The following is a 19,103-nucleotide window of genomic DNA, read 5'->3' on the forward strand; positions in this document are numbered from 1 at the left end:
AATTAGAGGAGCAGGTAACAGGGGTAAGGCAATAATCATGGGGGACTTTAATCTTCATATAGACTGGACAAACCAAATTGGCAAAAGTAGTTTGGAGGGTGAGATCATGGAATGCATTCGAGACAGTTTTCTAGAACAATATATCGAGGAACCAACGAGGAAACAGGCTATTTTAGATCTAGTCTTGTGTAACGAGACAGAGTTAATTAGTAATCTTATAGTTAAGCATCCTCTGGGAGAGTGATCATAATATGAGAGAATTTCATATTGAGTTTGAGAGTGATGTAGTTAAGTCCGAAGCTAGGGTCTTAAATTTAAACAAAGCGAGTTGGCTACGGTAGATTGGGAAATCAGATTAAAAGATATGATGGTAGATAAGAAACGGTGAACGTTTAAAGAAATAATTCATAATTTTCAACAAATATACATACCCTTGAAGAATAAACTCTACAGGAAAAGTGATCTAACCGTGACTAACTAGAGAAGTTAAGGATAGTATTAGATTAAAAGAAGAGGCTTACAATGTTGCCAAAAAAGAGTGGTAAGCCTGAGGATTGAGAGGGTTTTAGAAATCAGCAAAGGATGACCATTAATTGATAAAGAGGGAGAAAATCAAATATGAGAGTAAACTAGCAAAAATATAAAAACAGATTGTAAGAGCTTCTACAAATATGTAATAATGAAGAGATTAGCAAAAGTAACCGTGGGTCCCTTAGAGGCAGAGACAGGAGAAATTATAATGGAGAATAAGGAAATGGCAGGGACGTTAACAAATATTTTGTATCTGTCTTCACGGTAGAAGACACAAAAAAAATACCAGAATTAGTGGGGAACTTTAAGTAATTAAGATTAGTAAAGAAAAAGTACTGGAGAAATTAACGGAACTAAAAGCCGACAAATCCCCTCGACCTGATGGCCTACATCCTAGGGTTCTAAAAGAGGTGGCTGCAGAGATAGTGGATGCATTGGTTTTGATCTTCCAAAATTCCCTAGATTCTAAAACTGTCCCTGTGGATTGAAAGGCAGCAAATGTAACCCTGCTATTCAAAAAAGGAGGGAGAGAAAACATAAGTCGGTTAGCCTGACATCAGTAATAAGGGAAATCTATTATTAAGGACGTAGTAACAGGGCACTTACAAAATTATAATATGCTTAGGCAGAGTCAGTACGGTTTTATGAAAGGAAAATTGCGTTTGACAATTCTATTACGAGTTTTGCGAGGATGTAACTAGCAGGGTAGCGGGCGAGAAGGTGACAGATGGAATATAATGTGGGGAAATGTGAAATTATCCACTTTGGTAGGAAGAATAGAAAAGCAGAATATTTTTTTTAAAAGATGAGAGACTAAGAAATGTTGGTAGTCAGAGGGATTTGAGTGTCCTTGTACATGAATCCCAGAAAGTTAACATGCAGGTACAGCAAACACTTAGGAAGGCAAATGATATGTTAGCCTTCATTGCCATGGGATTGGAGCAAAACAGTAAGGAGGTCTTGCTGCAATTGTATAGGGCTCTGGTGAGACCACACCTGGAGTGTACAGTTTCGGTCTCCATACCTAAGGAAGGATATACGTGCTTTAGAGGGGGGGCAACGAAGGTTCACTAGATTGATTCTTGGGATGAGAGGGTTGACCTATGCGGAGAGATTGAGTAGAAAGGGCCTATATTCTCTGGAATTTAGAAGAATGAGAGGTGATCATAGTCTCAGGATAAGGAGGCGGCCATTTAGGACCAAGAAGAAAAAGTTCTTCACTCAGATGATTGTGAATCTTTGGAATTCTCTACCCCAGAGGGCTGTGGATGCTCAGTCATCGAGTATATTCAAGACGGAGATCGATGGATATTTGGACACTAAGGGAATCAAGGGAAATGGGGATAGGGTGGGAAAGTGGAGTTAAGGTAGAAGATCATCCATTATCTTATTGAATGGCGGAGCAGGCTCGAGGGGCCGTTTGGCCTACTCTTGCTCCCAGTTCTTATGTTAAACATGCATCAGGTTAATAAAGCTGTGGAATTTTCCAGGGAAGGATATTGAAACACAGTATCTGGGTTCAAGAGGTCATTAGATGCATTTCTGGAGAGGGAAAGAAATGAGGAACTATACAATCATACAAAATTAACAGGCAGGATAAAAACAATTGGTCCATCAAGCCTGCCCCACACACCATGATGGCTGGAGCATCATGACTAGACAATCCCCCCCACTCTCCACACCCCCTCTGCAGCCATGTAATCAACTGGGAGAGGCAGATATATCTGAGAAAAAGAAACAGGCTGGTTCAGACTTTTCCTGTTCCTAAAAGGTTTTAACTTGTAACCACATTGAAAGATGCTGTTGTTACATACCCTTCTCTCTGCTTTATCTTACAATAAATCGAATATTAATGTTTTTTTTGTTTAAAAAGTATGCTTATCTCTAGAGGTCAGCACGGGGGAATGGAACTGGTGTGGATTCCAGGCAATCATTCCAAGTGTTGGCATCAAGCTCTCCCAGGTCTGGTATAGCGCAGGCTAGGAGAATAGGACAAGGCTGTATACTCGGCCCAATCAATGTTTCTTATCCCCCACCTCAGAAGAGCCACCCCCTGCAGCACAGTGAGACATTTCTTTTCCCTCCCTCCCCAAAGCCTCTCCAACACCATCAGGAGTGTGATAGAATACTCTCCACTTGCCTGGATGAGTGCAGCTGCAACAACACTCAAGAAGCTCCACACCATCCAGGACAAAGCAGCCCACTTGATTGCCACCTTAAACATTCACTCCCCCAACACCAGTGCACCATGGCTGCAGTGTGCACCATCTACAGGATGCATTGCAGCAACTCGCCAAGGCTTCGTCAACAGCACCTCCCAAACCCGCAACCTCCACCACCGAGAAGGACAAGGGCAGCAGCTGCATGGGAACACCGTCACCTCCAAGTTCCCCTTCAAGTCACACATCATCCTGACTTGGACATATATCGGCGTTCCCTCATCGTCGCTGGGTCAAAGTCCTGGAACTCCTTACCTAACAGTGGGAGCACCTTCACCATACAGACTGCAGCAGTTCAAGAAGGCTCACCACCACCTTCTCAAGGGCAATTATAGAATCATAGAAGTTTACAACATGGAAACAGGCCCTTCAGCCCAACATGTCCATGTCGCCCAGTTTATACCACTAAGCTAGTCCCAATTGCCTGCACTTGGCCCATATCCCTCTGTACCCATCTTACCCATGTAACTGTCCAAATGCTTTTTAAAAGACAAAATTGTACCCGCCTCTACTACTGCCTCTGGCAGCTCGTTCCAGACACTCACCACCCTTTGAGTGAAAAAACAATCTGGACCCTTTTGTATCTCTCCCCTCTCACCTTAAATCTATGCCCCCTCGTTATAGACTCCCCTACCTTTGGGAAAAGATTTTGACTATCTACCTTATCTATGTCCCTCATTATTTTATAGACTTCTATAAGATCACCCCTTAACCTCCTACTCTCCAGGGAAAAAAGTCCCAGTCTATCTAACCTCTCCCTATAAGTCAAACCATCAAGTCCCGGTAGCATCCTAGTAAATTACGGACAGGCAGCGACACTCTAGGCGAGAGGAGGTGCTGAGCATTGCATTTTGTGAAGACTGTTATGAGCATTTATTACTTCATTTATTTTATTTGTTCCTTTCAAAATTATTTTGCTGATTTAACCCCAAAGTCTTCTCTTTACAAACACTGTTTAATTGTTGACCCAGAAAAGCGCAGATTTGCTTGCAGCTGATTTCACCCTGACTTTTCTGGACCCAAATTCATGAAGCAAACAAAGGACTGAATTGTTCCTTTGTCCAACTTACCCACACAGAGCAGATACCTGCAGATCAGCGGCTAATGCTGGACAGTATAGTTACAAGAACTTTATGAATCAACAAAATAGATCTGAATAAAAACTTAATTTTCTATAGAAGGCACATCATAAAGGGGGGGAAACTAAAACATGTTTCAATAAAGTTTTATTTCCAAACTGCAGAAAAAGTAATGGCAACAGAGCAGAATTTGTTGCTATTTGGTGAATGTAGAGATTTCCAGACATTCGGTAAAGGTTGGTCTAAGCAGGTGGGCTCAATACAATGTGTTTTCTGAGCAATAATTGCATAAACCATTAGCAGACACCACACTATGCAGAGGTTCATGGATCTCAGAGTTCTGTGATTGTTTTTTCAGAAATGAGGCTTACCAGTAGGCCTGGGAGACTTTCAACTTCAGGATGATTACCTGCCACTTCCCAGATATAGCTAGTCACATTTCCACAAGTAGAGTGAGGTGGAAGGTGGACTGTGATGAATGCAAAGCTGAACTCACTTGGGGAGAAATGAAATTTGCAAATTTTTTTTTCAAAAAGAGGGAATTTTTTTTGACAGTTTCTTTTTGTGCAAATGAGAGTTACTGTTAGGAATAAGGTCATTATTCGAGGGCTGCACGTATTCTTATTAAAACCTTAATGTTTATTCAAATTGATTCTCCATTCAAGTAGAAATTATCAATTTGTGTTAATGGTTAAATTATCAGCCATACCAACAATTTTTAATAAAAATTAAGTTTAATAACTAATCTATCCAAGTTAAACATTTTAACTATCTTTTCCGATTGATCTGGGCTAACTGCAGCCACATCTCCCAGTGAGGGGGTTGGATGATGACAACAGTTTCGCCCAATCCTACTGGTAAGCTTCGTTGCCTGGGATAGTCTGTCCCACCATTGTAGGTTATGTTAATAGGTAAGTTCGTCTGGTGAAGTTGGCAATATGATCACTGCTACATTGGCACAAACACAATTCAATCAAAAAATAAAACCAAAAAGGAAGGAAAGTTCCAGAATGTTGGAGAAAGAAATTAAAGCACACTGTAGTTGGTGCACAGCACACAAATATTTCTGACCAAAGGCAGAAAACCCTGCTTTGACAGGTTAAGTACTTTACATGTACTGTTATCCAGGGCCTATATGCAGTCTTTCACGCATCTGAATACATGTGACATAAAAATATCTTTTATTTCCCCCCCTTCTCGTTATATACTGCTGATTAAAACCACCAGAGAGTGCAAATTAATACAAACATACCCTCAACCCAAGTTCCTGAGAGCTCCAAATAAAAGCCAAGCTACAAATTAAAAAGAATTTTATGCACACACACACACACACACACACACATTCACACAAAAAAAAACAGAAGCACAGATCCTACACCTTTTAGGATTTAGGTTAGCAAAAAAAAATCTAATCTATTGACCCTCCTCCTCCCTCCCTCCCTCCCTCCCTCCCCCCCAAAGTTAAACAGCAGTTTTCTCTTTGGGACAAGCAAGTCCAAACTTCAAGCACTTTTTTCCCCACTACTCCCCCCCGCCACCCCCCCCGCTCTGCCCCATGGAAAAGAAATAGTTAAAGCCTCCTTGTGAACACACAGGTTCAAGCTATGCATGATGCTCAAAATAATTTAGGGAACAAAATTTAGTATTTTTTTTCCATAGTATAGACCATCATTAAAACTGGCAATGTCCAAATTATACAGGGTTTCTCCTTTCATCCAATACCACACATGGATTATTGAATACTTTTCTTTCAGGAATTGTACTTTTCTTTCCTCCACCCTTCAGAAGTAGCTTTTTGGAACTGTTTTCAAAAGGCAGTGTCTTTTGTTTGTGGGGAGTTAAAAAAAAAGAAAATACGAGCATTTATATAAACTGACATCACATCGTCTCAAAACGCTTCACATTCAATGATTTACTATTTAAAAAAATTTTTTTTTTTTTTTTTGGAGTGCTGCGACTCTGTTCTGTAGATACCAGAGGACCTAGTTTTGGACCCACTTGTTGGCCTAACTGAAGTGTAATCTAAACTTCTGAAAGAACTAAAATGCAAACAGTACAGCTTATCAGTAAACCCCAACCTCTCCCACCCCTGGCCTCCAAACTGTTCATGTTGATTACAGGCTCCAAATCTCGGCTCAGGCCGAATTCCAAGTAGGCATCTGTGCAATGAAGTGGTTAGGAATTCTGAACTGACTACTTGGCATGGGAGCAAATCCTGATTGGGAGCAGAGTGCCCGTCTTTATGATGAGCCTATGTAAAAGGCCACTTTTCTAGTAAAATGGAAGTAGGCATCACAGTGGTAAAGGCCAAGAATATCACCCAACCCCACCTGGGGAAAAAAAAGATGGTACAGTTTTAAAAAAAAATTTCTTGAAGACAATAGCCCATTTTCAGGTCTGTCTGGCCTGGATACCGCAGCTGCCAAGACTGCAGGTAAAATCCCTGCCCCCGAGCACTAACACTGTCCACTGTAACCAGCTGCCAAGAAACTTCCAGTACAACTCTCCCCTCTTGGTTCTCCCTTTCCCCACTTCGTGGAGACACTACAGCTTTCACTCAGCACCACCCTAGTTGGCACAGCTCGCATTGGGTACTGAGTGAGTGACGGATCAAAGTGTTACTGCTGACACTCTCAGTCTCACTGCTTCTGTGTAATCACTTTTAATGGACCTAGACGAAGGCAGGATACAGACATCAGTTAACACTAATTTTTTTTTGGGTGTACTTATTGGTCAAGTAACTGAGCCAAATATTTAATTTCAGCCGACAGCAGACGACATGTGTCCCTCCCGGAAGCTTTAGGCAGCACTGCCACAGAACAGATGTGTAATCATAACTGGTACATGGTCACTCACATGGGCCTTATTAAAGGTGTGTTAATTAACGGTGTTTGGGGATTTTAAATGTTGCCCCTTTTACATTACAATCCATTTCAAATACCTTTCACTGGGGAACCTGAGAATGGAAATATGGAAAATATAAAGGGAGAATTTAAAAATAACTGCAAATGCTGGAAATCCAGAATAAAAACAGAAGATTCTAAAAATAGACAGCAGGTCAGTCAGCACCTAAAAAGATAGGATGGGTTAATGTTTCAGTTCTGATGAAGCTTTTTCACGTGCTGACAGAGCTGCTATATATTACTTCCGTTTTTATCATTTAAATTTAAGGGCATTTGCTGTTATAATCCAGTAGAGTAGGCCAACAATAGGAATACCATTTCTTTAAATCATTGTGGATTGATCGTTGAGCATTGTACCAAACCGCCGGGTGAAACCTGAAGACTCCTGTGAAATGAACATTACCTTTTTCACAATCTCTCAAAACCTCCTACCCCTGCTATTAATTATCAAGCAGCCACTTTCTAACCAGCTTTGAGATACCAGCTTAAATTTGATTGTTTTAATACACTGACAGTTCATTATTCAAGAAAAAAAATCCTTCATGCCAATGCCCGAGGGTAGACATGGTACAGCAAGGGAGGTAATGGAACGACTCAAAACAAAAATATATATGGGTGAATCACCATTAATTTGCCTATAGTACCCTTTTCATTTAAAATTCTCCATTCAAGTTTTACCAGTGGACTTGTGGGTTTCCTTAAACACTGCTAATAGTAAATAGTTCATATACTAGGAGTATAGACTTCGCATTCAGACAATTGGTACATTTTCCCCCCAGTCTAATCAGCAAGTCCTTTAAACCATACCATAACCTTGGCTAAAAGGCAACAGAAACACCTTTGTTCCAGCCACTGGCTTCAGGCATTCAACTATTTGGGGCTTTCAATTTTATACTTCAGAATTATTGCAGGAGTTTTTTTTAAAAATGGGAACATGTATCTATTAACAAAAAAAAACTTATTGCAATTCAAGCCTTCAAACGTCGGTACAAACCATTTCTCTTCCTTTCCCCCCTCATTTTTGAAAATAGAGGGAACAGAAACAAACTGCTTTAAACAGACTGCCCCCATGCTGTGACATAGCTCCTCACCCACAAGCACCACTGTACATGCGAAGTGTATCTCTCATAATCGACAGAGACAAAACAAGGTGGGAATGAAGACCCCAAAGGCAACTAAAATGGGAAACATTAGGCTGCTGTTGTCCGAGGCGTATGGATCTGGAGTTCGAGGTCCGGATTTCACCTTCTTTTTGCTGAGTGTCTTCTTCTCGCTACCCTCTTCATAATCTTCCTCCTCTTCCTCTTCCTCCTTTTTTTCTAGACCAGGGTGAGGCAGGAGTTTGGGGACATCTGTAATTAAGCAAAAGTTAACCATTGTTAAAAATTTAAAAAGATTTAACTGTAACCTGTTAACGTTCTAAACCTCAACAATGTAAAAATAGAACTTTGAACATGAGGGGAGACAACCCAAACTGGATTTTGCACATTTTTCATTTATTCTTTCCAATCTTACCGGAACAATAATTTTATTGTCATTATTAGTTCTCACTTGCCCACCCGTTTCTTATCCTCCCACTAGCTCCCCTTCCTGCTACAGAGAATTCAGCATCAACTGGTGAAACTCGCTCCTCAGAAAAGTCTAAAAGTGGATTTAGTCAACATTCAAAAGCAGCTCTCCCTAGTGGTCAACTCAATGTTTCAGTGGCAAAGGGAAATGTATACAGCTAATAATCTAACCAAAACAAATACAATTAATTAACGTGTAGTCTGAAAATCACTTCAGATTCTTTAGTGGTGACCAAATATATTAACCAGGCCTCTCGACATCACGATCCATAAAATGAACTGAGGACGACAGTGAAGAGCTGATGCCCTGACCTGCAGGCGCTTTATTTTAGGTCGAAAGGGTTTGAACAGTCACTGTGCTTAAGATTTTATTTTGGGTATCTCGTGATGTACTAGGTTATATAATTGTGCAAAGTTTGGAGCTAACAAAAAGGTGTTTCAAAAACATAAACATTACAATCTTTGCACAAGATGATTTTTTTATCCTTGACCTCTGTTAAATGTTAAACCCAGCTCTTCAGATCAAGGATAAATTAGAAGCGATGGTTTTGAGTGAACGCAACTTTCTGTGGTGCATTTTCAAGTCAATACAAGTGTTATAAATGTGCAGCTTTGGTTGTGGCAATTGAAAATTGCCTCCATTTCTAGTTATTATTGACCACATAAATGTAAACAATTTTACAACACCAAGTTATAGTCCAGCAATTTTATTTTAAATTCACAAGCTTTCGGAGATTTTCTCCTTCCTCAGGCAAATGTTTCAAGATCTCCTTGAAGCCTACGCATTTATACATATTGAACAATAAAACATGGTGTTTACAGACTGCCCCTGCAACTGCCCGTTGCCAAGGCAATCACCGTGTTCAGACAGAGAGGTGTTACCTGCAGAACCTCCGAATACACATTCAACAAAAAAACAAACAGGGAAAAAAAACAGAGAAAAAAAAACAGAGAGAGGCAGAAACATCCGGAAAGCAGAGAGAGCCAGCAAATGACCCATTATATTAAAAACAGATAACATTTGTTCGCTGGTGGGGTAACGTGTAGCGTGACATGAACCCAAGATCCCGGTTGAGGCCGTCCTCATGGGTGCGGAACTTGGCTATCAATTTCTGCTCGACAATTTTGCGTTGTCGTGTGTCTCGAAGGCCGCCTTGGAGTACGCTTACCCGAAGGTCGGTGGATGAATGTCCATGACTGCTGAAGTGTTCCCCGACTGGGAGGGAACCCTCCTGTTTGGCGATTGTTGCGCGGTGAACGGACACCGCGCAACAATCGCCAAACAGGAGGGTTCCCTCCCAGTCGGGGAACACTTCAGCAGTCATGGACATTCATCCACCGACCTTCGGGTAAGCGTACTCCAAGGCGGCCTTCGAGACACACGACAACGCAAAATTGTCGAGCAGAAATTGATAGCCAAGTTCCGCACCCATGAGGACGGCCTCAACCGGGATCTTGGGTTCATGTCACGCTACACGTTACCCCACCAGCGAACAAATGTTATCTGTTTTTAATATAATGGGTCATTTGCTGGCTCTCTCTGCCTTCCGGATGTTTCTGCCTCTCTCTGTTTTTTTTTCTCTGTTTTTTTTCCCTGTTTGTTTTTTTGTTGAATGTGTATTCGGAGGTTCTGCAGGTAACACCTCTCTGTCTGAACACGGTGATTGCCTTGGCAACGGGCAGTTGCAGGGGCAGTCTGTAAACACCATGTTTTATTGTTCAATATGTATAAATGCGTAGGCTTCAAGGAGATCTTGAAACATTTGCCTGAGGAAGGAGAAAATCTCCGAAAGCTTGTGAATTTAAAATAAAATTGCTGGACTATAACTTGGTGTTGTAAAATTGTTTACAATTGTCAACCCCAGTCCATCACCGGCATCTCCACATCATGACATAAATGTAAACAGCAGTTTCTTCCTGTATCCTGAATGAGATATTGACTTATCCACAGTGTTTGGTAACATGTAGATGGCGTGAAGCTATACAGAAAAAAAAGTATGTTATGTTCTGTAGGCTATGTGTTTAATTGAAAGTTGTAAAAGCATCTTTATTTTTCAATTAGAACAATATTGTTAAGGAGAAAACCTATTTACAAGCATCCACATATACCAATGAGTCAGTATTTGCTCTTGCCAGGAAACAGAAATTTCCTATGATTAATGACTGACATCAAAACTAGTTAAAATCTATCATTTCTTTTTGTTCAGCAGTTCATTCCTGAATTCTGAGGTCTGGTCAGATAGAGAACACTGTAAAGTGAGGTTTGTATTAAGTACTTCTCAATTCAAGGTCAATCAACATCGAGGCTGCAAGGGCCCCAAGAGATCAAAGAAAGCCAGAGTTTGTCAATCCACAGACAGCTACTTTCAAAGACTTTACTTTAAAGGGCTGATCAACCCTTAACAGGCTCAGACTCCTCCTTGGTCCAAACATGGACACAAGAGCTGAATTCCAGAGAGGGGAGCGTGGGCGAATAACCTGAGAATGTGAGTTCAAATCCCACTGTGACAGTTTGCGAATTTGAAAAAAAAATCTGGAAATAAAAAGCGGGCATCAGTAAAAGTGACCATGAAGCGGTCAGATGTCGTAAAAACCCAACTGGTTCATAAATTTCCTTTAGGGAAGGAAACCTGCTGTCCTTTCCCATTCTGGCCTATATGTGGCTCCAGTGCCACTGGCTAGCAAGCCACTCAGTTGTATCAAATTGCTACAAGAATAAAACCAGACAGGCGACTCGGCTGCAACCTAGGCACAACCAGCCCAGTTCTTCCTGCAAAGTCCTCTGGAGAATGGTACCAAAGTTGGGAGAGCCGTCATATTTACAGAATCATACCCATTAGCCAATGTCCCAGACTCCTCCATCACCATCCCTAGATATATCCTGTCCCACTGGCACACTGGTATACAGTCAGGGGACGAAGAGTGGCCCTGGGAGTTCTCAACATTGAATCCGGATCCAATGAGGTCTCATGGCTTCGGGTCAAACATGGGTACGGAAACCTCCTGCTAATTACCACCTACTGCCCTCTCTCAGCTGATGAATCAGTACTCCTCCATGTTGAGCACCATTTGGAGGAAGCACCGATGGTGTCAAGGGCACAGAATGTAATCTGGTTAACCAAGAGCAGCTCAGTAGCACCACCACTGACAGAGTTGGCTGAGTCCAGAAGGACATAGCTGTGAGACTGGGCTTGCGGCAGGTGGCGAGAACCAAAATGAAGGAATAGCCTATTTGACCTCATCCTCACAAATCTACCTATCGCAAAAGTGTCTACCAACGACAGCACTGGTAGGAGTAATCATCGCAAAGTCCTTGTGAAAACCAAGTCCCACCTTCACTCTGAGGATACCCTTTATTGTGACATGTGGTACTACCACCGTGCTAGGTGGGATAGATTAAGAACACATCTAGCAGATCAAAACTGGGCACACCCATGAGGCGCTGTGGATTATTAGCAGCAGAATTGTATATCACCACAATCTGTAACCTCCTGGCCTGGCATATTCCTCACTCCACCATTACCATTAAACCAGATGACTAACCCTGGTTCAACGAGGAGTGTAGACGAGCATGCCAGGAGCAGCACTAAACGTACCTGAAAATGAGGTATCAACCTGGTGAAGCTACAACACAGCGTGCTAAACAGCAAAAGCAGCATGCTATAGACAGAGATAAGAGACCCCTCAACCAACGAATTAGGGCAAAGCTCTGCAACATCCAGTCATGAATGGTGGTAGACAATCAAGCAACTAACAGGGGGAGGAAGCTCCATGAACATCCCCATCCTCAACATGATTGCAAATACAAGGTTAAAGCTTTCCAAACATCTTCAGCCAGAAGTGCTGAGTGAATGACCTTCTTGGTTTTCTTCTGTGGTCTCCACTAACACAGATGCCAGTCTTCAACCAATTTGATTATTTCCACGTGACATCAAGAAACGGCTGAGTGCACTGAACACAGAAAAGGCTATGGGTCCCGACAACATGCTGTAGCACTGAAGACCTGTGCTCCAGGATTAGCTGTGCCTCTAGCTAAGTTGTTCTAGTACAGCTACAACACTGGCAATGTGGAAACTTGCAGTGGCACAATGGCACTCCTGCTGATTACCACCTTCTGCCCTCTCTCAGCTGATGAATCAATTCTCCTCTATGTTGAGCACCATTTGAGGAAGCACCGATGGTAGCAAGGGCAAGTAGCAAGAATGTACTCTGGTTATGGACTTCAGTCCATTTGGAAATTGCCAATGTGGAAAATTGCCCAGGTATGTCCAGGACAAATCCAATCTGCCCTATCAGCAAAGTGCTGTCAGATGGCACTTCCTAACCAATAACCTGTTTGCTGATGCTCAGTTTGGGTTCCACCAGGATCACTCCACTCCTCATTACAGCCTTGATCCAAACATGGACACAAGCCAGAGGTGAGGTGAGAGTGACTGCCCTTGACATGAAGGCAGCATTCGACTGACAGTGGCACTAAGAGCCCCTAGTAAAACTGAAGTCAGTGGGGATCAGGGGGAAAACTCTCCAGTTACATCGTGCCTACAACACAGAAACAGGCCATTCGGCCCAACTGGTCTATTCCGGCGTTTGTGCGCCACACGAGCCTCCTTCCTCCCTACTTCATCTAACCCTATCAGGATACCCCTTGATGGGGTCAGTCTGGTGAACCTTCGCTGCATTCCCTCTATGGCAAGTATATCCTTCACTCTGAGGACACCCTTTATTGGATACCCTTCTATTCCTTTCTCCCTCATGTGCTTATCTAGCTTCCTCTTAAATGCATCTATGCCATTTGCCTCTACTACTCCTTGTGGTAGTACATTCCACATTCTTACCACTCTGAGAACAGAAGTTTCTCCTGAATTCCCTATTGGATTTATTAGCGACTATCTTATATTGATGACCTCTAGTTCTGGTCTCCCCCACAAGTGGAAACATTTTCTCTACGTCTACCCTATCAAACCCTTTCATTATCTTAAAGACCTCTATCAGGTCACCCCTCAGCCCCAGCATGTTTAGTCTTTCCTGAAAAGTATATCCTCTCAGTTCTGGTATCATCCTTGTGAATCTTTTTTGCACCTTCTCCAATGCCTCTAAATCATAGAAACATAGAAAACAGGAGCAGGAGTAGGCCATTCAGCTCTTCGAGCCTGCTCCACCATTCAATATGATCATGGCTGATCCTCTATCTCAATACCATATTCCCACTCTCTCCCCATACCCCTTGATGCCTTTTGTGTCTAGAAATCTATCTAGCTCCTTCTTAAATATATTCAGTGACTTGGCCTCCACAGCCTTCTGTGGTAGAGAATTGCACAGGTTCACCACCATCTGAGTGAAGAAATTTCTCCTCATCTCAGTCCTAAATGTCCAACCCCGTATCCTGAGACTGTGACCCCTCATTCTGGACCCTCCCCCCCCCCAGCCAGGGGAAACATCCTCCCTGCATCCAGTCTGTCTAGCCCTGTCAGAATTTTATATGTTTCAATGAGATCCCCTCTCATTCTTTTAAACTCGAGTGAATACAGGCAGAGTTGACCCAATCTCTCCTCATACGACAGTCCTGCCATCCCAGGGATCAGTCTGGTGAACCTTCGCTGCATTCCCTCTATGGTAAGTATATCCTTTTAGGTAAGGAGACCAAAACTGCACACAATACTCCAGGTGTGGTCTCACCAAGGCCCTATGTAACTGCAGTAAGACATCCTTGCTCCTGTACTCAAATCCTCTTGCAATGAAGGCCAACAAACCATTTGCCTTCCTATCTGTGGCAAATGGTTTGTTGGCCTTCAATGTAGACAAATGTGAGGTCATCCACTTTGGATCAAAAAAGGATAGAACAGGGTACTTTCTAAATGGTAAAATGTTAAAAACAGTGGATGTCCAAAGGAACTTTGAGGTTCAGGTACATAGATCATTGAAGTGTCATGAACAGGTGCAGAAAATAATCAATAAGGCTAATGGAATGCTGGCCTTTATATCTAGAGGACTAGAGTACAAGGGGACAGAAGTTATGCTGCAGCTATACAAAACCCTGGTTAGACCACACCTGGAGTACTGTAAGCAGTTCTGGGCACCGCACCTTCGGAAGGACATATTGGCCTTGGAGGGAGTGCAGCGTAGGTTTACTAGAATGATACCCGGACTTCAAGGGTTAAGTTACGAGGAGAGATTACACAAATTGGGGTTGTATTCTCCGGAGTTTCGAAGGTTAAGGGGTGATCTGATCGAAGTTTATGAGATATTAAGGGGAACGGATAGGGTGAATAGAGAGAAACTATTTCCGCTGGTTGGGGATTTTAGGAGTAGGGGGCACAGTTTAAAAATTAGAGCCAGACCTTTCAGGAGCGAGATTAGAAAACATTTCTACACACGAAGGGTGGTAGAAGTTTGGAACTCTCTTCCGCAAATGGCAATTGATACTAGCTCAATTGCTAAATTTAAATCTGAGATAGATAGCTTTTTGGCAACCAAAGGTATTAAGGGATATGGGCCAAAGGCAGGTATATGGAGTTAGATTACAGATCAGCCATGATCTTATCAAATGGCAAAGCAGGCACGAGGGGCTGAATGGCCTACTCCTGTTCCTATGTTCCTATGTAACTGCTTGCTGCACATGCATGTTTGCTTTCAGTGACTGGTGTACAAGGACACCCAGGTCCCTTTGTACATCAACATTCCCCAATCTATCACCATTTAAATAATACTCTGCCTTTCTGTTTTTCCTTCTGAAGTGGATAACTTCACATTTATCCACATTATACTGCATCTGCCATGTATTTGCCCACTCACTCAACTTGTCTAAATCGCCATGAAGCCTCTTTGCATCCTCCTCACAACTCACGATCCCACCAAGTTTTATGTCATCAGCAAACTTGGAAATATTACATTTGGTTCCCTCATCCGAATCATTGATATATAGTGACTAGCTGGGGCCCAAGCACCGATCCCTGCGGTACCCCACTAGTTACTGCCTGCTACCCCAAAAAAGACCCATTTATTCCTACTCTCTGTTTCCTATCTGTTAACCAATTTTCAATCCATGCCAGTATATTACCACCAATCCCATGTGCTTTAATTTTGCACACTAATCTCTTATGTGGGACTTTATCAAAGGCCTTCTGAAAATCCAAATAAACCACATCCTCTGGTTCTCCCTTATCTATTCTACCAGTTACATCCTCAAAAAAACTCTAGTAGGTTTGTCAAACATGATTTCCCTTTCACAAATCCATGTTGACTTTGTCTAATCCCATTGATATTTTCTAAATGTCCTGTTATCACATCCTTTATAATAGACTCTAGCCTTTTCCTTACAGCTGATGTTAGGCTAACCGGTCTGTATTTCCCTGTGTTCTCTGTCCCTCCTTTTATAAATAGTGGCGTTACATTTGCCACACTCCAATCTGCAGGAACTGTTCTATAATCTATAGAATTTTGGAAGATGACAACTAATGCATCCACTACTTCCATGGCTACCTCTTTTTACTCTGGGATGCAGATTATCAGGCCCTGGGGATTTATCAGCTTTCAGTCCCATTAATTTCTCCAGCACTATTTTTTTTTACTAATACTAATTTCCTTTAATTCCTCCTTCTCACTAGTCCCTTGGTTCCCTAGCATTTCTGGGAAGTTATTTGTGTCCTATTCCATGAAGAAAGAACCAAAGTATTTGTTTAATTGCTCTGCCATTTCCCTGTTCCCCATTATAAATTCTCCCGTTTCTGACTGTAAGGGACCTACATTTGTCTTCACTAATCTTTTTCTTTTTACATACTTGTAGATACTTACATACTTATCCTTTTTGTAATATGGAGATCAGAACTGTGCACGGTACTCCAAGTGTTCTATACAGGTTTAACATAACTTCTCTGCTTTTCAATTCTATCCCTCTATAAATGAACCCCAGTGCTTGGTTTGCCTTTTTTATGGCTTTATTAACCTGCGTTGCCACCTTTAGTGATTTGTGTATCTGTGCCCCTAGATCCCTTTTCTCTTCTATCCCATTTAGACTCTTATTATCCAAGCAGTATGTAGCCTCCTTATTCTTCCTACCAAAATGCATCACCTTACACTTTCTATTGAAATTCATTTGCCAATTACATGCCCATTCTGCAAGCTTATTAATGTCCTCTGAGGAACTGCAAATGCAACTGAACACTGCAATCATCAGCGAAAAGCCCCATGTTGTGACCTTATGACGGAAGGATGGTAGTGACTAGTCATACTTGGCACAGAGGGAGATGATTGTAGTTACTGGAAGCCAATCACCTCAGCCCCAGGACATCGCTGTAGGCGCAACTGAAAACCATATCCTAGGCCCAACTATCTTCAGCTGCTTCATCAATTACCTTCCCTCCATTATAAGGTCAGAAGTGGGTCTTTTCACTGATGAATGCAGTGTTCAGTTCCCTTTGCAATTCCTCAGATAATGAAGCAGTCTGTGCCCACATGTAGCAAGACCTGGACAACATCCAAGCTTGGGCTGATAAGTAGCAAGTAATATTTGCGCCACACTAGTGCCAAGCAATGACCATCTCCAATAAGACAGAGCCTAACCACTTCCCCTTAACATTCAATGGCACTGCTATTGCCACATCCCCCATCATCAATATCCTGGGGTCACCATTTGTTAGAAACTCAACTGGACCGCCATGGCTACTAGAGCAGGTCAGAGGCTGGGTATTCTGCGACGGGCCTCACCCCCCCACTCCTCAAAGCCTCTCCACCACCTACAATGCACAAGTCGGGAGCATGATGCAGCCCGCTTCGTCGGCACCTCATCCAATAGCCTAAACATCCACCTCCTCCAGCACCAGTGTACTGTAGCTGCAGTGTGTACTAGCTACAGGATGCTTTGCTGCAAGTCACCAAGATTAGATGGTTAAATGCGTGGCTGAAAGAGTAGTGTGGGAGCAGGGGTTTCAATTCAAGGGGCACTGGCACCAGTGGAAAGAGGGAGCTGTTCTGTTGGGACGGGCTCCACTTAAACTGGGCTGGGACAAGTATCCTGGCAAACTGAATAACTGGGGTGGTAGATAGGGATTTAAACTAGTAGAGCGGGAGAGGGTTCAGGTAAGGGTAAATTTATAAGTCTAAAGAGAAAAGTCAAGGCTGTAGAGCAGAGTAGCGATTTGGGTAAAAACCAGTAGTGTGTTAGTAAGGGACAGAGAGGGACTAAGGTCACATCAGGAAAAAATCGTAAAAAGTTAAAACTAAAGGCGCTATACCTGAATGCACGAAGCATTCGTAGCAAGATAGATGAATTAATAGCACAAAGAGAGATAAATGGGTTTGATCTAGTAGCTATTACTGAGACATGGTTGCAGGGTCACCAAGGTTGGGAACTAAATATTCCAGAGTACTTGGCTTTTAGAAAAGATTGGCAAAATGGAAAAGGAGGGGGGTTGGGGGGAGAGCCCTGATAATAAAGGATGAGATAAAAACAGTAGTGAGAAAGGATCTTAGCTCAGAAAATCAGGATGTAGAATCAGTATGGGTGGAGCTAAGAAATAACAAGGGGAAGAAAATATTGGTGGAAGTAGTTTACAGGCCCCCTAACAGTAGCTATAGTGTTGGACAGAGTATAAATCAGGAAATCAGAGCAGCATATAACAAAGGAAATGCAATAATCGTGGGGAACTTTAATCTTTATATAAACTGGGCAAACCAAATTGGCAAAAGTAGTTTGGAGGACGAGTACATGGAATGTATTCGAGACAGTTTTCTAGAACAATATTGTCGAGGAACCAACTAGGAAACAGGCTATTTTAGTTCTAGTATTGTGTAATGAGACAGGGTTAAGCATCCTCCGGGGGAGAGTGATCATAATGTGATAGAATTTCATATTGAGTTTGAGTGCGATGTAGTTAAATCCGAAATGAGGGTCTTAAATTTAAACAAAGCCAATTACGTAGGTATGAGGGACAAGTTGGCTGAGGTAGATTGGGAAATTAAATTAAAAGATATGACAGTAGACAAGCAATGGCGAACATGTAAAGAAATAATTCATAATTCTCAATGAATATATATTCCTTGAGGAATAAAAACTCCATAGGAAAAGTGATCCAACTGTGGCTAACTAGAGAAGTTAAGGATAGTATTAGAATAAAAGAGGCTTTCAATGTTGCCAGAAAGAGTAGTAAGCCTGAGGATTGAGAGGGTTTTAAAAATCAAAGGATGACCAAGAAATTGATAAAGAGGAAGAAAATTGAATGAGAGTAAACTAGCAAGAAATATAAAATCAGATTGTAAGAGCTTCTACAAGTATATAAAAAGGAAGAGATTAGTGAAAGCAAAAGCAGAACTGGGTCCCTTAGGGGCAGAGACAGGATGAATTTCTTTTTTATTATTATGCGTTCATGGGATGTGGGCATCGCTGGCAAGGCCAGCATTTATTGCCCATCCCTAATTGCCCTTGAGAAGGTGGTGGTGAGTCGCCTTCTTGAACCGCTGCAGTCCGTGTGGTGAAGGTTCTCCCACAGTGCTGTTAGGTAGGGAGTTCCAGGATTTAATGGCAGAGATGTTAAACAATTATTTTGTATCTGTCTTCACAGTAGAAGACACAAAAAACAAATCGGAAATAGTGCGGAACCAAGGGTCTAATGGGAGTGAGGAAATTAAAATAATTCAGATTAAAGAAAAAGTACTGGAGAAATTAATGGGACGAAAAGCTGACAAATTCCCTAAACCTGATGGCCCACATCCTAGGGTTTTAAAAAAAAGTGGCTGCAGAGATAGTGGGTGCATTGGTCTTGATCTTCCAGAATGGTCCTCGTGGATGGGAAGGTAGCAAATGTAATG

At 42.1% G+C, this 19,103-nt stretch overlaps 1 protein-coding gene across 2 annotated transcripts in view; it reads right to left on the bottom strand.

The window, feature by feature from the left end:
• Positions 1-5,752: 5,752 nt before the first annotated feature.
• mlec (malectin) overlaps positions 5,753-19,103 on the bottom strand; it is a 64,023-nt gene continuing 50,672 nt past the window's right edge. For both annotated transcript variants that reach the window (XM_068005658.1, XM_068005659.1), the window contains one exon: positions 5,753-8,084. In XM_068005658.1, the coding sequence (XP_067861759.1) occupies positions 7,858-8,084 (227 nt within the window). In that variant the 3' untranslated portion in view covers positions 5,753-7,857. The remainder of the gene's footprint in view (positions 8,085-19,103) is intronic.

The sequence above is a fragment of the Heptranchias perlo genome, chromosome 25 (assembly GCF_035084215.1).
Source record: "Heptranchias perlo isolate sHepPer1 chromosome 25, sHepPer1.hap1, whole genome shotgun sequence".
Lineage (NCBI taxonomy): Eukaryota > Metazoa > Chordata > Chondrichthyes > Hexanchiformes > Hexanchidae > Heptranchias > Heptranchias perlo.